We start from the raw sequence: 23,301 nt of genomic DNA, 5'->3' as shown, positions 1-23,301 counted from the left end.
AATGGTACGTGTGTCACTTTCACGAAAACTTCCTGTACGAAGAAGGCTGTTACATTATATTGTTTAATTAGCAGTATTTGTGCCACTTGGCTTAGAATTTGTCACGTGGATTACAACTTCTTATCTACATTGACATGGACAAAGAAGATCGTCTTAGAAGAAGGCAGGGAGAGAATGAGACAGGGCGAGGACAGCAGCAGAAATGCCAGATGAAGCAGAAGCAAGTAGACACCTGATAGACGCCATGTACACTCGCAGAAGAGAGCATGCAGTTGGCCAATGAAACTGCAGAAGACAGGGAGATAAGTCCTAGCTGACTATGCTTATGTAGCTATATACTGGCAGGCCACTTAGCCTCCCAACTTGAACTTTTTTCACCTTCCTCCAGCTACCTCTAGAGTAGCCTGAGCATTTCTGTATGTATAGCTACAAACACACACACATTAAACGCTATTCATGGAAATACAGTAGATGCCGCATCACTTTTTACATAACTCAGGCTCGCCCCATCATGCTTTTAGCACCTGTCTAGTTAATGGGTACCTGACTGACTGACTGACTGACTGACTGACTGACGCCTTCAGACAGTAATGGTTAAGACTGCAGGAATTAGTTTTTCAATGTTCGGCTTCGCTTTATTATAATTTTTGTAATGCATGAGTCGTGGACTTACCTTTGCCTTTCTTTGTCTCATTTCTCTTTGCCGACAGCACAAGATGTCAACTCGTGGTAGTGCATGATGACTTTCCCTACATTTGTAATGGGAATCTTGTATTTTCCAAGTGACAGGATTGTTACAAATGTCCTTCTCGTAGTGTTCTTCAATTGTAATGCTGTGTAACACACTGAAGTGTAATGGCCCTTCACTTTATAAGTAATTGATAGTTGGGGTGTGCGTTCAGAAATAATAAGTCCAGAAATAATAAGTCAGGTGTCATCCTTTCTTTTGATGCGGTATGTGTGGGTTCACCAGTCATAGTAATGTTACAAAAAAAATTCCAACTAACAAGTACAGGGAAAATTTAGGAATTTTAAGTTTGGTTAGGGATCATAGTACTGGAGCAGGGGGGAGGGGGTCATGTGTGTAGGAAGTTTGTGGATGGAATTGATGTAAAGTACTACAAAACAACCAACACGCTGGAATTAAGCCTAATGGTCGTCCCAAGAAATCAATGTGAACATTATCACTGCCTTGCAGAGAATTGAAAAGAGCAAGGTAGATTCCACTAGCCTAGCCTCATAGAGAACGGGAGACTGCTTGGCCGGCTACCTGTCTTTTATAAGAACCTTTGATACACTCTAGTATAGCTGTTGTTAAACACTTTTATCATATAATCAGCTGTCATGGTATCTGAACTATGCAAATAATTTTTGGTGGTGCTTATATCATGCCCAACCATTCCTCTAGACTGAATTAGGGACTAGTATATCTGCAGGTGTCTTACCTTATTTCCCAACCTTATTATTTTCCTTAAAAATAGTTTTCTTGTACTTGTTAATTAATGGGTAAGTAAGTTTTGTCTAATGTTCAGTCAGTGGGCATGGTTCAGTGTAAGTATACAGACAACAAAACACATTTGCTATAAATGGGTGTAGCTTTATGTAAGCTTCATCACACTTTACTGATGTGGAATTAGCGTGGCTCCCATGCCTCCCATGCCTACAGACAATATCACACATTCCCAATAAGTGGGCATGGCTCACTAAAGAAGTTGGTTTGTGACTTGTACAATACTGTTATATTATCACATTGACTTGTACGCCAAATAATAAATTAGTGGGTGTGGCTCCATATAAGTCTGCAGAAAAGCAATGGACATGGATTTGTGGATACCTACAAACTGCAATGCACCTATTGAATTATTATTGATAAATGGGTGTGGCTCCACACACAGTAGCACATAATCCCTCTAGGTGGGTGTGGCTCATGAAAGAAGCTGAAACTAGACTTGTGACACTTTATACAATTCCTCATCACAAACTAGTCAATTCATTTCACACATGATCCTATCCAGATATTAAAACTTGTTCACTAACATTCTACTGGTAGACACATTCACTATCTGTTACAGCAGCATATCTTCAGTCAGCGTATACTTTCTGAGCTCTTAACTGTGTGAAGGCATGTCAAGTTGGTTTGTGACATTGGAATTTTACAAGACTGGTTTGTTGATGTGGAACAGTCCTGTACAGTTAGAGGCCACAAACTACCTTCATATTTGGAGTTCAGAAAATATATAGTGATTGAGCGTAATGAAATACCCAGTCTCTGAAAATGTGTGTTTTAACAGTATACCGTATTGTCTTGAATTATGGCCCGGGCATTTATTTCTTTCAAGCAACTTTTTACTCTGGCTACTAGACGAGACCGGTGACTATACAAGACCAGTGTTTATATACCTGATCAGTATTCACGAGTCAACTCAAACCCCCAGGTGTTGTACTCTCCTGGGCTCTCCTTGATGTTTCCCCACAGATTCAAGCTTAAAAGGAACTCTATAAAGCGTTCTCACTTCATTTGTAACACTGCCTGGAATTGTTAAAAATAATGACTGCACTAGACGTTTATTTGAGACCAGGCGTTTATTTTTGTTATGATGCTGTATACCCCCGGCAACTAAACAGGACCAGGCGTTTATACGAGACAGGCCGTAATTCGAGGAAATACGGTAATATTTTGAAGGCTAGTTTTAGTCTTCTGTCTTCCACCATCATACCCTTCCACCATCATACCCTTTCATTTTTGACAACACAGCAGAAACTTTTAAAAGGCAAAAGCTGAGCAATAACACCAATATTTCCTGTGAACCCTTGGTTACACCATTACTGCTTGTGTGGTGAAATCTAGCACCTACAATTTGTAATTTGGAGAATTCATTTATATTAATTTTATACTTAATCTTATTTCTGTAATGAGAGTTGTACACTTGTACATGTTGCACATCATTTAATTCCTATAGTTTCTGAAGGATCTCACGCTACAACGTCGTAACATAACAACTCTTCTGTGTCAGGTGCTAGCTCCTGTTGTGATCATTAGTATTGCTGGAATTCTGCAGGTATTAGGGGGTGGGGCTGTCAACATCATGTGACCTATCACATGTTTGTTTCAGATGTTATTTGACGTCATAATAGAAAACTTTGATAATGTGGTACCAGGTTCTGGGCAGCCTTCACTATACCATGGTGAGTGATATAACATGAAATAAATGCATGAAAATATTAGGAGCTAGTAGAGATTACTACACATGCTCAAACAAGGGGATTAATCAGGTGATCCTGTTTGTTTAAGCCACTTTTATTGTTATGGTCTTTATTTGGTTGTAAACTCCGTATACTTGTTAGTAATACTCCGTATACTTGTTTGTAGTACTTCTATCAAAGAAAAATGTTCCCACATTCATGAAGCTATAGTCTCACATGACCAGATCACTTTTCCTTGTAATTTAGTCTGGATGAGGGAAGAACCCGCCTATTATTACAGGGAAGCAGTGTGGCCATGAAACACTAACCTGTATTATGTAAAGCTGAAAAGCCATTTGACCATCACGCCACTTACTGACCAGTTCCTATACATATTAATACATTTCACACTCAAGCCAAAGTGCTCATCATCCGGCAATTATCACCAATTCATTCCATTCTTTACAGTAGAGAAAACTGGAGCTACATTCCTTTGAAAACCATGGAGCAAACTGTTCAGTGGTATAGCACCCGACTAGCATTAAGGAGTCATGGGTTCACATTCAGCTATTGGCACAATTTCATTTCTAACATTGTGTTTACATTTGCCTCATATCGTGTGCTGGCTTGTCTCAGTTGTCACTCACTATAGTATAAACACACCTCTGAACTGAGCCAGCTCTGATAAATTTGCTATGCCAGCTCTGTTTAGCTTTCTAAATTCATTATTTATGTAAGTAACCATGGTCATGAGGAATTGCCTGATATATATGTATATGCTCAAACCGCACAAGCCAGAGTGTGCGGGAATATCAGGTGAACCCTGAGTGTCCATGGTATTAGTAGTGTAGGACCAGCTCACCTAATAGGTGAAAGAGAAATTTACATTCACCCATTAGTTTTACACAAAGTTATCTAAACATCGATTGTGGGTTTATAGCATGAGCTATGTACAAACATTATTTGTATGTTATACAGTCAGTTACTTTTCTATAGAAACAATTGTGGGTTTCGCTGGTTTTAGTGGTACCATTTCTAACCATTATGGATACTTGAAGTACTAAGATAACTACTGAAGCACATAGGCTACTGACCTTGAGAATGTCTCAGTTATCTTGTCATGTAGTTGAAATGTGCTGTTTAGAAAAACTATCTCCACACAGTAATGCAAGATAGAAACAAAGGGAATATCAAAGGGACTTGATCACATGATATTGCCCTGTGATTAGGTAAATATATACTAGTTAAAGCACTGCAAGTGCAATATGGAAAAAAAATAGCATGAGGATGTGAGTGAGAGACTAATACAACACAAGGTGAAACTAAGTGCTGTATTCAGCTTGAGACCACACCAGAGTGGTATGTATATATATTATTTTTCATATTGCGCAAGTGTGGCAGTACTTTAACTGGTTTAAAGTGGTTTCTGGTCGCCTTTGTTTGGAGTGTTCATTATATAGACTCAAACCATGTCACTATCAGACAAGTGGTAAGTGTCTATATAGTACAAGCTAAGTGTCTATATAGTACAAGTTTGGTCATCAAACAAACAGATAACATTGTTTCTAGTACTTTAAAATGTTATTCACATGATCAACAGTTTTCTGTACTATAGTGCTGTATGGAAATATGTTGTTTGATCTTCGCCCACACAAGTGCTTTCAGTGAAATGTAATGTTGTGGTTTCCTTTGATCTGAGGTGTCTAAGTGTTATATATCAATAAAAGAAGCCCTACACATCAAATGGAACTTCATATCAAGGAAGATCACATTATTATTTTTAGATATCAATCACATTGTAATGAGGGATAGTGATTACTGTAGGTATAGTAATGGACACTTGTCTTTGTTCCTTACCAGCTGTTAACAGGTTCCTACTTTACACCATTTTCCAGAGAGTATTCCTTCATTGTAGCAGTCTAAACATGTGCCCATAAAAGAGATGATGTGTTTGCTGTGTGCTAAGTGTAAACACAGATTAACCATGCACACTTTTTATCAACTTTTAGCTCATCAATATCTCAACATGAAATTTAGTATTGTTGTGGCAAATCAATACTTGTACCATGTTGAAGCCACTGGTATAATGAGAGACTCACCGAAAAATTGAGCTATATTTCTGTCTAAACCATAGACAAGCAATAACAGTGGTCCCTCCATTATCCTGCCATTGATTATCCAAACTGCAGTTGATTGTTCTATTAGAATGTAAAGTGTATGTTCTATTAGAGTATTTTAACTGAGCTCTGTGTATAAATGTAAGGGCTGTTTATCCGGACTTTTTCGTTATCTGAACACACCTAAGGCCCAATGAGTTTGGATAATGGAGGGACCACTGTATGGTGCACCTTAGCTTACCAACCTGGCCCCGTTATGTCGCAACTTTTTTCGTTCACTGAATTCTCTTTGTTGTTTTCTGTATACCTATTCTGTATACCTATTCTGTATACCTATTCTGCACTTCACTAACTATGCTCAAAGTATTTCAGTACAGCCTTGCAACATATGAGACTTTTAGAACACAATCTGAGTATGGCATGATAAGACAGGTGCGTTCATCCGCTTCTTTGTAGGTGATACTGTGTTGCTTGCTCATAACTGCTGAAGTGACTTGTATGACGTAATAACACATGTATTGCTTGAACACCTTCTGGCATTAAGTATTCAACTTTTAAAACAGCTGCCATAGCGACTTGCTGCATTGCTAATGTAGTCTCATTGAGTTGGACAATCTTGAATTAAAATGTGAAGATGAAGCATCTTTTGTTTTGCATGAAGGCAGAATGTTTCTTTGGTCAACTGGTTAAAATATTCGACTGGTTTTTGTACCTGGTGATTGCTGTGTTCACCTGTGGAATAGTAAGACTTTCTTAATGATGGTTAACTGGAGAGTATGAGCCAGGCAAGGAAAATGTTCTAAGCTTAGAAGTAAAAACAGCTGTATGTTCTTTCGGAGCCTCTAGTGTCTGTAAATATAATGACTTTACAGCAGACTCAATGAAATGAATGGTAAGTGAATTGTAGGAACAGTGTTGATGTCTTGAAGTCTGTAGATCTGTGGTGATGGTAGAGTAATTAACAGACGCTAGTTGAGCCTCTATTTGTCACACACTGAATAGTAAAGGTTTGGGATTACTTTAGTGCTAAAGTGTGTTCATTGTGGCAACTCAAACTGGAGCTGCTGTAAAAGCAAATTTCTGAAGCTTGGTTTATCAACAACTCTGATAGCTTATAAATTGTGCTGTTAACAGCTTGGCTTTATCATAAGGTTTTTACTCCACCATGTTTCCAGTCATTGATTGACAGAAAAGGCATCGCTGTACTAGCATTTTCAATGGTACCTTCGTCTTCTTGCCTTGAACAGCGATCACTGTTCTGGATGTGTTGTTTTAAGGTGGTAGGTTAGTTCTGTTGAGTAGACGAGGAGGGCTAGCAAGGGGTCGCATAGCTTATAGTATACTATCTTTTTACCTCGAAGCATTATCAACTAAATCAAAAGAGTTCCATACTGAACTCTTCCCATTGAGAAGTGGTACAAGTCTATTCATATGTCGCTATCTTGGCCAAAGATTCAAGAATGATTGAGCATGTGTTTATCATTAAATTTGTTCTGTAATTGTTAAATAGCCGTAAATGCCAAATACAACAATCGATATAAGTTATCACATTTATCACCGAGGTTTAATATTGATACCATCGCTGTATCGATATATTATGGCAGTACTACATACATGAAAGGTTTTTGCATTATCCGGTAGCAAGGTATTGGGTAGTCCATAGTGTTCCAGGATGTTAACACCAAATGGGCTGCTTGCATTGATGCAATGTTTATATGCCTTCATCTTTCTTTAATAAAAATTTATAAGAAGCTCACCGAAATGATGTGACCAGTAACTGGATTATCTGCCATTGCTTTAGCAGTTTGCAAAACAACGTGATCATATTCAAGGAGGAAATATCTGTTGCATTGCTTGTAGGGTCCTTGTTGGACAGACAGGCTGGACGGTTAGAACACTCAGTAATTCATCTACAGGTTTGTCACATATGAACTGATGGAGTCTCATATGACAAGTACAACAAGTGTGCTTACTGGTCATCTTGTGATTTGATTTCAAAATTTCCAACTTTAAGCAATGTCTCTCACCTCTCAATGATAGAACTGATCTTACTACAAGAAGCAGAATAATGAGGTCCATCACAATAAGTCACTGGACATGAAATTCACTGGATACTAAGGTGCTTGCACCAGGAAAACCAGTTCTCAGAATTCTGTTTACGATTATGTAACAGTGGTTTAACTTGGTTGTTTCACTTGTCTTCCATGTGTCCATCTTATCCCTTATTACCTTCATAAGTTCATCAAGTTTCATAAATCACTTTTCGTTTCTCGAACAATATGCAATCAGATATCATCGGGGAGTTTAGTCATTGTCACAGAGATGAGGAGACACCTCTCCAATTAAAACTTAACTTCATGTTGGGCGCCAACTGTTTATTACAACCTAAAAATTAGTGCACTTCAGATTAAGATACTCTAATAAAGCAGTCACTCTAATAGATGATCAGTCATAGGAAGTGGCTAGCCCCCCATCAGAATGATATCTTGCTGAAATTGCTTAGAGTGACCGTGAAAAGATTGATACAATAAAACACTCAAATACCCTAATAGAGCAGTCGAAATGCTTCATAAAAACGTGTTCCTAAAAGTAGTCTGAAAATATTAAAAAATGCTTACAGTGGGATTGAACCATTGAGAAAATTGGTGTCTTACAACTGGTGCTTAAATGAATGTCGATTTTAAGCTTTGAAGGTTAGAATGCAACATTTGAAGCTGTGACGAATAACATATGTAATTAAGTTGGTACAAACAAAATAATTAGTTGTTGTTTTGGCTCCCTTTGGCAAATAGAATTTCTCAAGTTGGTATATAATTCACCTGTAACAAGATAGGTAGCTGGAGTAGTAACCACAACACAAAACAAGGTGTAGCTGCTGCTAAAAGACCTTACAACTACAACTGTAGTACACAACCTGTGAAAATTCTTCCTCTACAGCTTTTCCAGCAACCTTCCCAACTGCACTTTGCTATTAGCAGTGGACGTGGTCACTCGTGGTGCAAGCTACTCCTTCAGTTACTTTCTATTGTCGCAAGCTTAACTGCCCACATGTGGTGAAAATGGTTCACGTTGTGATGATCAGTTAAATTCTTGCAATCAGTCGCCAATATGAGCCAGATTGTGCATACGCATTCAAACATCACTTATGTCATTTGAATAATGCACCATTTGAACCACTGAACCATTGAATGAATGCAGTACATTCGTTTATGCACTACTCACAACTGTACCAAGTGTTCTGAGGTGTGTTTGTACTGCTATTAAATGTTTATTATCCCTGGTAGTCAGCAGCTAAAAACATTGCCAAAAGAGGTTTTATTGACTGCAATAGCCTGTTTTAAATACTTTTTACTAGAAAAGTTGATATTTTAGTTGAAATGCTACAATGTTCCTATAAATTAATTGTGGGAACTTTGAGATATTGTGAAAGTTACAGTGGCTACGTTTCTGCGCAGCCTCCCAGACCCCCTGCTGCCAGAGATATTATACTCTGGTCAGGTCCCCTCCCCCTTCACTTTTGTAGTCGATTTAATAACAAGCCATTAAATCTATCTCCGACGACTCAACTACGAACACGAGGCAGCGACACGTGATCACTTCTGATTCTTAATAATGCACAGCAATTACACCACACTCCCCCTGTTGACCATCAGTCAACTTAAGGGGTAGCTAATAAATTGCTAAGTGCAACATAATATGTGACCGGATTTGCGAAAAGGTACCTTTTTCACACACAAAATTTGACCCATTTTTTTGGACTTTAAAGCTTCATAATTTTTGATCATGGAATATAATTGCTTGAAATTTTCAATGAATGTAACTACAGTATTTGGCTACATTTTGATACTAAAAGCAAGTTAATCGGTATGAGGAGTTAAATGTTACATCATTTAGTTTGCTGGTATGTCAAATGTGTGGAAAAGGTACCTTTTCGCAAATCCGGTCACATATAATGAATACTTTATATACTGTCAGTTAGTACACACTGTCTAGCCTTCACAGCAGCTGCTTTAACGGGTCGAGTATGTCCAGCACTTTCCTGACTCTGTTCAGCTGGGGTAGCTTCCGCATCAGGGATTGTCTTCTGTAAATTTACTTTCGGATCAACTTCTAGCGGATACAAACAGGAAATAGGACGTCTAAGGATAGATTGTTTGCCGTTCACGACAGTTGTGAGAGTAGCTCCTCGTGTGTGTCCATCTGATCCTACTATGACATCATTAACTCTACCAAGTCTCCATAGAGTACATGGCTGATTTTCATCCTGAATCAATACCACTTCACCCGGAATTGGTGCTCTGGGAACACCACCAGTGTCTGTGTGCGGGTATCTCTCCCTCAGTTGGAGAAGGTATTCATTGTGCCATCTGTCCCAGAATTCTGCTAGAGTTTGCTTAAGAGTACTCACTCGAGTCTGAAAGTCTTGTTGATCAATTGTAAAGTCTAAGTCATCATTGTCAACTGCAACTGATCCATCTGGTAGTCCTAAAATACGGTGTCCAGTCAACAGGTGGGAGGGTGTGAGAGGCTCTTCAAAGTCTTCACTGGAGAAATAAGAAATAGGTCTTGAATTAACGATAGCCTCCACTTCCGTCAATGCGGTCAACAATTCATCATAAGTCAGCTTGGCCTTGCCAACTGCTTTCTTGAGACATCGCTTCACAGACTGCACCATTCTTTCAAAGAAGCCGCCCCACCATGGTGCCTTCTCAAGGTTGAATACCCACTTGATTTTCATGCCTGCAGCGTACTGCTGTACTTCTGGACTCATCAATACATTGTCAATTAGCTGTGCGGCAGACACGAAGGTTTTTGCATTGTCCGATACCATTTGTATTGGTACACCTCTTCTGGAAGTAAATCGCTTGAATGATCGAAGAAATGTCTGCGCAGTCATGTCTGGGACCAACTCTAAATGTACCGCATGAGTAACACAACAAGCGTACAAGGTGACCCACACTTTGCTGTTCTCTGATCGATCTGACACCTTGACATAGAGGGGGCCAGCAAAATCAACACCACTGTAAGCAAATGGGGGTGCCTCTCTTACATGGTATTCTGGCAGTGGGGGAGGGGGTACTGCTTGATAGTGTGGCGTCCTTCAAGCTTACGGCAGGTCATACACCGATGCAAAATCTTTTGCACAAACTGTCTGCCACGGACAAACCAGTACTTCGTTCGAACTTCCGTTAGTACATCCTTTACTCCACCATGCCCAGTTCTCTCATGGGCCTGCTCTATTATTAACATGGCAAAATGATGCTGCTTAGGCAATAGGATTGGGTGCTTCTTGCTGAAGGAAATGTCTGCCTTAGTTAGCCGTCCACCACACCTCCAAGTGTTATCCTTGTCACAAAATAACTGTAACTGAGACTTCCACAATTCAAACTTAGGTTCATTCATCAAGTGTCGTTGGCAGTCTGCAACCCAAGTCATTTCTGCATTAGCCATGTCCTGAGCAGTGACAGCCCAGTCAACAGCACAGCCGTGCCTTGTGAGGGACTTAAAACACATGACAAACTTGTGTACATATACTGTTACCCTCAGTAGCCTCTGAAGCTTGCTGAATCGCTGGCAGTTGATCACTGTGCCAATAGTTGGACTGGCTGTAGACACCACAAGACTATGGCTGATGACGCTGTCTTTCCCCTTCAGTTCTGCTGCACATTCTGCTGGCATGTCAATCTCTTTTCTCTGTTGCTTCAATGACATCTTAGGCAACCACTGTGGGCCATGTAGCCAAGCCTGATTACATTCCAGTTCTCTAGGGGAGATACCACATGAAGGAAGATCAGCTGGGTTGTCCTTTCCTGGACAGTGGGACCAATGTGAGACTGGCACAAGCTTACGGATTTCTGTAACACAGTTGTGCACAAATTGTTTCCATTCTTTGCTTTCACCCTGGACCCAGAACAATGCAACCTTAGAGTCTGTAAAACACAGGCCAATCTGAGCCCTGACTACTGCCTCCAGTGCCGTTCTGACGTGTACTATGAGCCTTGCAAGTAGAAGGCAAGACAATAGTTCTAGCCTAGGTATAGTCATCTGGACAAGTGGGGCCACTGTTGTTTTAGACACAACAAATTGTACTGAACCTGAAACAGTGTCATACATATACACAACAGCAGCATAGGTTAACTTGGAAGCATCACAAAAGCCATACAAAACACAATCTTCAACAGTGCCTGTCATAATGTAACACCTTGGTACAGATATGACTACACCTTCAAAGTTTGACACTAAATACTTCCATTTACACAACAACTCACTTGGGAGAGGTTCATCCCAGTCTACCTTGGCCTTACATAACTCTTGAAAGAAAACTTTCAGGGTGATTGTCACTGGGGACAGGAATCCCAGTGGATCGTAAACCCGTGAGGAGAAGCCCACTACATTCCTCCTAGTTGGTTCCAATGTTCTCAATGAATTGGCTATTGTCCTGATGTCAAATATTAACGTATCACTGACTGGGTTCCAACTGACTCCTAGAATCTTCTGACTGTCCTTGCTAAAAAGTGTGCTAGTGTAGGTAGCGTTCTCTTCAACAACATTACTACTACTGGTCGCCACAGGCTCGGGATGCCCTGGATTCTCTCTATGTGCGATGATCTTCTCCTGTAAGGGGACAGAGTTTGTCACAAATTTCCTAAGGTTGAAGCCCCCTTCTGCAAACAATCTAGTGGAAACGGCATAGAGCTGATAGGCCTCATCCTCACTGTCTGCACCACATGTTAGATCATCGACATACATAGAATGCTTCAGTGTGTGCACTAGATGTGGATGCTTATCTTGATACTTGTCCAGGTGATGGCTGATGGTTGCATTAAGAAGAAAGGGACTCGAGGATACCCCAAATACCACTCTGGTAAATCTCATCTCTTGGATGACTGGTGATGACTTCTCTATGTCATTTACCCACAGGAATCGTAGGGCGTTCCAGTCCTCCTTACAAACTGACACCATCAGAAATGCCTTCTCTACATCAGCAATCAGCGCTATTCTATAGGTCCGGAATCTAATGATAATGTCCAGAATGTTCTGGTCAAACTTGGGCCCAGAGAATAGACAGTTGTTTAAAGAGGGGCCTCCAGATCGCGCTGAAGCATCATATACTATCCGTATTTTACTTGTTTGCTTGTCTTTGTGGATAACCGCATGATGGGAAAGGTAGTGCACGTGTTCTTCAATATTCAGTGGCTCATCAGCAACCTTCTCAATAATGCCTTGCCGCAACTGGTCTTGCATGACTGCATGATATTCCCTTCTGACTTCTGGATTATGACAGAGTCTGGTCATTAGCCCCTCAAGTCGCCTCTTGGTTAGTCCAAAGTTGCTAGGGAGCTTCTTCTGTAATGGCCTCCAAGGAAGATTGACTTCATAACGACCATTCTTGAATTCAATGGTATTCTTAAATTCTTCATAAACTGAGGGCTTGTTCTGCTTAACGCCTAGCGACTCCAGCTCCCAAAATGCCTTGAGGGAATCATCCAACGAGTTACGTGAATCAGAGGGATAAGTTACGCTGGTATGCAGTGAGTGACTGATAGGTAGATAAGAGCGATTACTAGCAAAGGTGCCACCAACAGGACCAGATAGTACCCATCCCAGATGAGTATGAATTGCAGTAGGTCCACTGTCTCCGTGTATGATCTTCCCAGTTACTAGTTGCCAATAATGAATCAAGGCATCAATCTGAAGCTCATCTCCTACCCTGGAAAAGTCTGCTAACTCGAGGTTCGAAAGATGACTATAGTTCTGCTTGGTGTATGCAACAGGTTGACAGGATAGCGGCTCACATATAAGAGGCACAGTTGAAAACAGAACACAAATATGACTTCCCTCCTTGAGCATGATAGCTGCTGAAACAAGCTCTACAGTTTGCGTCCTGGTGGTCTCTGGCCCAAATGTTCTGATGTTGACCACTTCAGTTTGTCCCCGCCACCAACCCCAGTGCTTCCTTGACTCTCTCTCAGTAATATAAGATCGTTGACTCCCCCTGTCAAACATGAGTCTGATGTTCATCCCACAGGCTGGATTATCTAGCTTGTGAATATATGCCTGGGCTGTCTGCAATAATACAGGCGTGTCGGCATTAACACAATATAACCCTGTGGTGGTTGAAGGGGTTTGGACTTCTGAGTTTGGTGGAGGTCGACTGGAAGGAATACTGAATTGGGTACAGTTGTCTGCAGACTGAGGTTTGCTATCATGACCTTTACAGAGGCTAGTGTGATGTCGGCCACTACAGAGGGAGCATGAAATCAGTGAGCGACAGTCTCGACTCATATGGTGCCTTTTCAGGTAAATAAAGCATCTTCCAGCTTTCCTCAAGATAGCTTTCCTCTGTGTGACATCTGTGACAATCTTGCACGATACTGAGGAGTGGGTCTGTCGGCAATAACAACACCTTGGCTTACCATCGCTAGCCATCATTGATGTGATGGTGGGTGGTCCTGAACCTGCTCCATGTGTATGTGAACCTGAACTCTCTCTCCCGAGCACTAATTTCTCTCCCAACTATTTCCATTATCTGATCAACATGCCATTCATCCTAACCAACCTCCCTACTGACAATCAAACGAAATTCTTGTGGTAGTCTATTCATGAATAGTGAAGAAAGTAAGTTACCATAAGTGTCAAGTAGTACATTTAGTGACTTTAAGCTGCGGACTTGAAACTCAGCTTTATCATATAAATGTCGTAAAGTCTTGATGTTAGTTGGTGATGTTACTGACTCCAGTTCCAGTAAGGTGTCCATGTGTCAGGCTATGATTAACGATTTGTTACCAAACCTCTTGATCAGGGTATCGATGGCCTCAGCATAATTGGGTCCAGTTATCTTTAATCCAGCTATAGCTGCATAAGCAGGACCTTCTAACAGTGACAACAAATACTGGAACTTGTCTTCAGTAGTCAAGGTTGAATTCAGGTGGATTAAGGATTCAAAGGAGCTCCAGAAAATCTCCCACTTCGTAAGGTCTCCATTGAACCTTTTCGGTTCAAGTTTTGGAAGCTTGACTTTGGAGCTACTTGCCTCGGTAACTTCATGGTGAGTCGCTGGTGTAAGGACAGCACTAGTTACGACAGTGGTTGCACCAGAGTCAGCTGTTGTTACTGTATGCTCAGTGGGTGGGGGTACATTGGTGGTTGTGACTACATCACCACCAGAAACAGGGTCCAAATCTGTAGTAGTAGTACTGGTCGGTGAGACACTATGTGTAGTACTGGTCAGTGAGACACTATATGTAGATGGAGGAATAATAGAACTAGATTCCTTCGCACTAATTTGGCGTTCTAAACGAAAAACAGACTGCTGGATCCGCTCTATAAATTGATCTGCTTGTTCTATTTCGTCTTCTATATTGTCATCCTCTACTATTGTGAGGATCTACTCATCTAACCTACGTAGCTTATCTAGCTTTTCAGTTAATGAAAGCTTACATTGCCTTAGTCAGTCGAGCGATGGTCCATCGTCGATATCATACTCCCCATCCAGTTGGCGCATCAACCTTGTAGCCGACAATCTATGGCCTGCTCGCGCCTTCTTAGTTCTTGCGAGGGCTTCCGACATTGTCTGTGGGGTCTGCCGCTACGGTCGAGTCCGTCAACTGGGAATCTGATAATTGTTCTAATTAATTACCACTGCTGTAGCTGTCCTAGGTTCGTATTGGATTATCTAGAAGAGAAAAACAATGAAATACATGTCCAAACACACAATTCACTAGCCTGAGGTGGTTCCATATAACCCGGTACCAAGGTGTTCGCGTTTGTGGTTAAGAAACGTCTGGCTAGTGACGGTACTCTCTTCTGATTCGTCAATATGTCGGCTGTCACTAGTTCTTACTCTGGCTCGAAGGACCATGTAGTTGATTTAATAACAAGCCATTAAATCTATCTCCGATGACTCGACTTCGAACACGAGACAGCGACACGTGATCACTTCTGATTCTTAATAATGCACAGCAATTACACCACAACTTCAACTACGCTATTATAGTTTTTAAAAATCTTGCTGAACAGTTTGAATGCTCAGGTGAAGAAAAGGTTGGGAGAATAATAAATAAAATACACGAAGAGAACTTTTGGAAAGATATTTAGATAAGTCATAATGCCAAACCATTTTTAATCTGGTCAGTTGTGGTGGCTTTTGTGTAGAAAATGACAGATGACACGCTGTTATTTTGAGCCTATTTTTGAGCCCTGGGATTGTTACCTTGTGATAAAAACTGTGGAATGAATAACCAGCTTATCGCCCTTTTTAAGAGTACATATAGTTAAAGACTGGTACTAAGTATACAAGGTGTGTATGTAAATGTTGTGTCTTGCAGATCTGTCATGGATGGTATCATGTCCACACAAATCTGATAATCCTGAACGTTGTTACATTGATGTTGTCAACATTGGCTACTTTGCCAGTCAGCCAGGTGTAAAGAGTGACGTGGACATGCCATGGCTTGATAATGACAGGCTACAAATTCTTACCCATGCTGCTTTTCCTCCTCAGAGAGTCTTGTTTAATCTTCCCTTCCTCTATTATGTCAAGTTAGTTATTGTTCTATTTAGTGATCACCATTTACTGTTGCTATAGTAAAGCAGGGAAGGACCTGGGATGTATGACTTATGATGGTAATACAACTGGTTTCCTTGGTAATTCCCTACCACCACCACTACAATATAACTTCACACTAAACTTCACTATCAACCAAAAATACCAGGATTATACATTTAAATCTCATCCTGTGGTAAGTTGTGTGGCGAAGTGTTAACCTTTGCTGTTTTACAAACTGCAAGTTTGCATTCTATGACATTACAAATCTACACAACCCAACACCAGCCCAGTGTAAAACAGTAATGGGTACAATACGTGACTGTTTTAACATTTTGTAAATGCTTAGACACTTTTGAAGATAAGCTCTGGATATCATCCTATTTGCCTACTGTATAGAGGAGTTTTATGATCTTTGTTTTGTATCGAGAGAGAGATACAGTGTTTCATTACAGTGGTGGGCTATCATCTCACAGCTAGTTGACTGCCATCTTTATTGGCTTTACAATTTAAACAGTATTACAATGGACATCTCCTTTAGCTACACTACGTATGAGGTGAATGTGAATCCGTACATGTGACTAAATCTGCATATGGTATTGACACCATATATAGCAGTATTGACACCATATATAGCAGTATACCTTGTGGTACAATACATACATAACTCCTGCCCATAATGTGCTCTCCAAATTTACTGGAGGTAGTGGAGGGAGTCTGAGCTATAGGGCTGAGAATTACTAGAAATCTCTTCTAGTCTATAGTGCACTGTTAATCAGAATACTATCACCAAGAGGTATATAATGTAATTTGCTTGTTTGTTGATGCTGTTATGAACGTAGCATTAAATATTATTGTAGTATGATGGAAATGATGACCATATAATCTATGTTCCGTTCTTAATGGAGTTAAGTAGTCAAGAAGAGTTAGTTGATCGTCTAGTAAAAGTGATCAGGGATTATAGTCGTAATGGTGATGAAACTATATCCGGTAATGATCAGTTTGACAGGTGGGTGTGTCCCTCATGTTGATGTTATAACAGCCGCACACCCTTCTGCAGGAACCATCTTGCTCAGCCAATATCACAACTACAGTATAGGACAGTAATGCATTATGTTCAGGAGAGGAACTTCTCATCCATTAGACCTCATGCTGGAGTGATATTTAAGACGTTAGTGTGATCATGTGATAACAGCCTCATCCATTTTATTCTTCAGGATTGAAGAAAAGGAACTGACCTACACAGTAGTGGCTCCAAAGTTACAAGTCTATGAACGTCTACTTCCCCGTGGCATGTCAACTTTTGACACTAGTCGCAGGTGACGTTATGATGTCACATGATGTCATCTCAATGTAGTGTCATCTATGTAGCATGCAGGCATCCAATCTTGTACACAATGCGTATATTAAGAATTTAACTGGTAAGCATCTCCTAGATGTGTAATGTCATTACATCACTGTTACCAAGTTAACAATGAGGGTGGTGATTCCATGATTGATATGAGGGTAATGCCACTACCCAGTAAAGAAGATGATGTTGATATTGATATAGCAGTTATACTAGGTGAGCTATAGAATAATGTTATGCAGTTTTCCTCTCAGAAATAGTGTACGGTAGTGTGGAATATAGTTTACTATCTTTGTTGTACATTAAATCATGTGCAGGGCCTTTTAGGTTACTAAATTCTGTGTTTCAATGTCTAACAAATAATCCTTTGTAATATAGTCATGGCAGTTGTGTAGATTTATAATACATGTAAGCGTGACATGGTAATGAAGGAACGTTGTTCATTTGTTATTGCACAAAGAACATCACCAGTTGCTATTGTGATTAATTTAACTCACTCACCACCACAATCGCCATATATGTAGTGGTTTATAAACACTTGTAGCATCACTTACTGAGCATTTGTAGGTTCTGTGTAGTGTTTTGTAGTGTTTTGTAGCTGCTGCACTTGATGGTCGATAATAAGCAGTGTGGATGACTCTATGAAGTGATGGTCGATAATAAGCAGTGTGGATGACTCTATGAAGTGATGGTCGATAATAAGCAGTGTGGATGACTCTATGAAGTGATGGTCGATAATAAGCAGTGTGGATGACTCTATGAAGTGATGGTCGATAATAAGCAGTGTGGATGACTCTATGAAGTGATGGTCGATAATAAGCAGTGTGGATGACTCTATGAAGTGATAGTGACGTACTACTAATAAATAGCAACAATAAGGAGATGTATTATACAGGTTACGGTGGCATGTGTTGCTGATTTGTATGCCTTGAATCAGTGGCCTTGTGTGTATATGCACATGCACACTTGCTCTAATGTCTGCAAACCAGACTTGGAGATATATATGCCTCAACCAGAGGAGGTACGACACAAATTAAGCGCTATTGAAAAGAATTTGCAGTAATTGCATTCTTCAAATGGTTAAATCACGGAAAATCAATCTGTAGACAAGATTTGATGAACTGCAAAGCTACTTAGACACTTGTGCAGTTGATTTTCACTGGTTTTCTCCTCCCAACTTGCTGCTTGGCTTTATTTCGTACGGTTAGTTATTTATCACGTGACGGTTCCTCCAATAGGCTGTGTATATCAAAACTGAACCACTGGGGTTGAGTGGGGTTGAATGGGGTTGAATGGGGTTGAATGGGGTAGATTGCACCGTTGAATTAAGCATAAGAAAAGAGTTCGATCGGCACGTATTTTTCGTTGATAACCCCACGAAATAGCTTCCCTATACAAGACATATGCACTCATGTGTGCATGTTGTACCTCCTCTGTGCCTCAACTGTCAACTGGGTAGCCATGTTTGCTGTGTTATTATAAGTTAGCACAATTCTGCTGAATCACGAGAGTGCTGTGTATAATCAGTAGTCATTGCCTGTGCGCCTTTATATATACATCTCTATCTATTTGGCAGGTTTTTGTCCAGTAACGGTTGCATATTGTGTGAACCACAGTCACATGATCTGTCAGCGTGCAGGAAGGGCTCAAAGCTTCCGTTGCACATATTTTGATCCTTGATGTCTTTTGTATGGCTCGATAGGCATTGTTGGCCCCTTTCGCAGCTAACTCGAGCTTCTGTGGCTGTGAGTTCCATAACCCAAAGAAAGCCCAAGGTGGGGTTGTAGCTATAATAGGAGCCCTTTAGTGTGTAGAAGCATAGATGATATAGCACGTACTATATTATTGAGGCTTATCTGTGATTCTTTTGATTATGCTCCAGCTGGCATGAAGTAGACTATGAGCGGCCTTGATCAGGGTCTACAGTGTGTAGGCCGTGTATCGGACTAGCATGTGCTCTACCTGACCACCCGTCTGTCGTAGAGTATATATCTGGGACATTGACCTGAGTATAGGTCGTTGTATATGCATACAGTTATAACTACCTGCTGGCATGATTAATGGCTTGATTAACATAATACAGTTATACTTTTTGTTTGGTTAGCTACGGAGGAGTCTAAAGTCTTCAGATGTTACTGTCGTCTGGGAGGTGGCAATAAATCACCTGGCTGATACTCCTGGTGAACTGTAGAGATTGAGGTTGCCAGAGTGCCCAAAGTTGCAGGTGATGGTTTGAAGTATCTTTGGTACATGGTGCTTTTCCACCACTCCAGCTGCTTTATCGCATAGTCGGATGGGTCCTTTTGTACTGCTGTAGTTGCAGCCCCAATGCGAAAGCTATGACCCGCAAACCTTTCTGGATTAGTTCCCACTGCTGAAAGTGCCCCCTTAAAATGAATCACAAGGTGCTGCGAGCCAGAGGTGTACCTGATTGAAAGTAGAATAGTGGACCTCTTCAGTCAGCTTCCTGATGATTTAACCAGGATCTAAGAGGGCTGACACTGGGTAGAGCTCATCGTGTGTTCTCGATATAAGTATGTCTGATGAAAGGGTCTGTTTTGGAGTGTTTTAAGTGGAGTCTCAAGAGTTGGGGACTCCCTATGCTGTTGATTTCAATATCCTGTGGCGTCAGGTCTCTTGTTGGGTCAAAGGGGCCATCCATACCAAGGCATATCTCTCCTGACTGCAGGAATCCAAAGAAACAAATGCCGCCCAGAACATTATCTTGTCTTTGTTAAGGCCTTCTTGCTCCCAAGCGGTCTTTATTCTCAATAGAGCCTCTGGGGTGATGGGGAGGCAAGGTAGCTGGTTAGTGCCACCAGCTTTCGACTGGCATATATTTATCCCTCTTAGGACTTGCTTCAGCCATGGCATGTCATCCGTAGATGGCATCCACTCACCCCTTCGAATGTGCAGTTGTCGTACCCCCACCAAGTAAACCTTAATGGTGTTATGTGATATATTGATGTTGGCTAAATAGGTTACAAATCTGCAGAGGAGTGGCTCTGTTGAGGGCATGAGTTGTGTGTTTAATTGTTCACAAAGTGCTGAATAGTGTGTTATCCCTGCTTCATATGTTCTTATTGTAGACGTAGCTAGACCAGAGTCAAGGTAGCTGTCCACAGCTCTGTCCAATGCTGTGACATTCAGTCCAGTTGCTTCGTGATTAGGAGTCTGATGAGTTGCTTTGGGAGGATTACTGGCCTGGGTTGTGCCTGTGGGTGTAACACACAGGATAATTCTACATTGTTCCTAGACAGTGTGTCCGCCAATATATTGTGTTGACCCAGTATGTGACAAGCTACTAGTTCACGTGGGCTGTGAGGAATGCCAGACAGCGTAGCAGGTGTGCTGATTCTTCAAGTGCCAATTTACAGTTATTAATTGCTGCTACTGCCGCTGTATTGTCTGACAGTGCGTGTATTGTGTGTCTTTACCAAGCCCTAGCGCGATTGGAGCCAGCTCCTTGGTGGAGATATGCGTATCTTGAAGTGTGTTGTTCTACGGGAGATGAAACCAGTCGCAACCCCAGAAGGCTCCATAACCCCAGCTTCCTGAAGCGTCGGACACTAGGTGTAAATGTTTGCAGCAATGGAGGTGGCAGAATGGCATGGCTGTTCCACTGTCAAATAAACTGAAACCACCACTCAATGTCTGATTTCGCCTCAGCGTTGAGGCGATTAAAAGTGACTGCTGTCCTCTACAGTTGTGGAGAGATTTATCAGTCTCCGGAGAAAGATTCTGCTACTTTGAACAACTTTGCTGGCATGAGAAATCACTCCAATGAGTGAAAGGAGGTCCCGTTTCCTGCAGGCCCGCTTTCGGACTCGCCAATGAGCTAGAGGTTTTAGAGCATGAACCAATTTGTCTTCCAGTAGATGAATCTCCATAGCTGTTGAGTCCAGCTCTATCCCCAAGAAGGTAAGCTTGTCCAATGGGCCTTGTGTCTTTGACAGCTCTAGTGGGAGGCCTGCTTGTCAGCATGTTTTGTGCACGAGAGCCATGTTTTGCTGACATTCATCTGAGTTAGGTGCCCCGATGGTCAGGAAGTCGTCGACGTAATGAATGGCCCAGGAGACGCCCCTCCGCATCATTATCCATAGGGGAGTTTCTGCCACTGCAGAAAATATAAGTGGTGCAGAACGGAGGCCGAATGGTAGGACCTTGTCCACGTATGCTTGGGACTGCCATACTAGACCAAGCAACCTTCGATCACTTAGGGCAACAGGAATGTTTCTGTATGCTTGTTCAGTGTCCATTTTGCCATTAAGGCACCAGGTCCCAACTGTCTGATCTGCTTTACCTCAAGGTCTACTGATGTGTAATGAAAGCTACAATCCTCCTTGGGGATGTTGTTGTTAATGCTAAATCCTTCTGGCAAGGAAAGATCCGTAATAAGTTGCCATTTTTCTGGCTTGTTTTTTGGTGGGGGGGGGGGGGGGGGGTGGGATAGTGTCAAGTGGGTTCAGTTGTATGTTCAGTTGCTGTGCCATCTCTCTAGGACCAACGTGTCCCATGTGTCCACTCATCCTGAATATATGCAGAGACCGCCTCTGGGTGTTCCCCTGCAGAGATCTGGTTGATCTAAGCTGTGATGTAGCCTCGAATCCAATGGAGAATCCATTTTCTAAGTCTGAGAGTATTAATTGGGCGAAGTGGTGATCTGGGTGATGTCTTAAGCGCTCCTGCCAGAATGAGATCACCATTGGTGATACAACATCAGCTGTGTGGTGTGGTAGAGGTGGACCAGGGGGCAATATCCTGGATGCTAGTCTTTCCAGCTGCTGTGTGTATGGGTACTCCTCTGTAAGTGGTGCTGCAGGACCTGTGATAGTAGGTACATGTGCATGGTGATTCTGATATTAGTAGAATGTAATATATAGTGTGTTGCCCCCAGGTTGGTGAGGTGTTGAATTATGATAAGTGATTAGGTTGATAAAACAAAGACAGATACACGTGCATTGTATACTGGGATATATATATAGCAGTGGTTATCTGTTTCCAAAATCAGTTGTTTCAGTTACGGGTTCTGTGTCGGCCATAAAGCAACTTCTTGTCCTGTTAAGAGTTATGATTTGCCTCAGGATGTGGACACTTACAGTGGGAGTGATTTTCCCGACAACAAAGGCAGATATGACGGCGGTGACACTTGTTATATACACAACCCTTTGTGTTGTAGTTGTAGCATATCTGTGGTAGTCCACTGGAGCGAGATGACTCTCCTTCTCTTTGAGGGATCTTTTGCCAAGGCGTCACAGTTGTTGAGTGGTCTAGTGACTGGCATGTTCTGCACCAGGCTTCGTTAGGGTCTTTGGCCATCCCAGTGAAGCATTGTGAAAAGAATTTTGCCTCACAGTGCCCGGCTGCTTCTGCCCATGAGAGGGTCGGCCTGCCCACTGCCTCCTGACTATAGTTCATATCGTACACGGCCCAGGAGGGCTATCTGTATTTCCTGGCATGTTTGGTCATGTCGAATTGATAGGCCATGAGCTCCAGTAGCCTCTGGGGCCCCAATACTGCAGTGTAAACTGCAAAACATTGAGACCAGGTGAGGAAGTCTGGTATGAGTTTCTTTTGATGCTCAACCTCTTGCAGTTGGAGAAGTGCCAAGATTGACATCAGGTTTGTGTCAAGGATGGCTGGAGGCCGTACTCTGGCTGGGGGTAGGTCACAGAAGATTACGAATTCTCCTGCTTTGATTTGTCGGATGAGTTTCTTTGGAAGCAGTGGTAAGCCTGTCCCAATGGACCAGGGTGTTTGTTGGCTCAGTGAGCTGCATGTTACTATTTGACGCTTGTGGTGTGACACTGTACAGCCATGAGGTTGTGATTGCATGGGAGTTATTTGCTGTCACTGGGCAGTTAGCTGTTGACGTTGCTGCTGATTGTGGCATGCTGCTGTTGCTGTGTTGACAGCTTGAACCAATAATCCTTGGTGCTCAGTTGTGAACTGATTGATTGCAGCCTACTGTAGCTGCTGTGAGGTTGGGAGAACTCCTAGTCTCTGGAGACCTGTTAGGGGAAATGGATTAAGACGGAGCATTACCGGGTTAAGGTGAGAAGTTACCACCTCTGCCTACCCCGGTCTTGTGGTTTTAATGTTGTTTG

General features: G+C 41.7%; 1 protein-coding gene across 1 annotated transcript in view; it reads left to right on the top strand.

Annotated features, from left to right (window-relative positions):
* Positions 1–23,301, top strand: part of LOC136252647 (ABC transporter A family member 9-like) — a 55,983-nt gene that overhangs the window by 6,397 nt on the left and 26,285 nt on the right. Inside the window, exons 2-10 of the mRNA XM_066045172.1 lie at positions 2,961–3,059; positions 3,114–3,186; positions 15,629–15,842; positions 15,889–16,042; positions 16,707–16,855; positions 16,907–17,017; positions 17,064–17,165; positions 17,218–17,267; positions 17,315–17,410. Coding sequence (XP_065901244.1) covers positions 2,961–3,059; positions 3,114–3,186; positions 15,629–15,842; positions 15,889–16,042; positions 16,707–16,855; positions 16,907–17,017; positions 17,064–17,165; positions 17,218–17,267; positions 17,315–17,410 — 1,048 coding nt within the window. The remainder of the gene's footprint in view (positions 1–2,960; positions 3,060–3,113; positions 3,187–15,628; positions 15,843–15,888; positions 16,043–16,706; positions 16,856–16,906; positions 17,018–17,063; positions 17,166–17,217; positions 17,268–17,314; positions 17,411–23,301) is intronic.

The sequence above is a fragment of the Dysidea avara genome, chromosome 4 (assembly GCF_963678975.1).
Source record: "Dysidea avara chromosome 4, odDysAvar1.4, whole genome shotgun sequence".
Taxonomy (NCBI): Eukaryota; Metazoa; Porifera; class Demospongiae; order Dictyoceratida; family Dysideidae; genus Dysidea; species Dysidea avara.
Note: the sequence above shows the minus strand (reverse complement) of the source record. Positions and strands in the feature narration are given on the sequence as shown.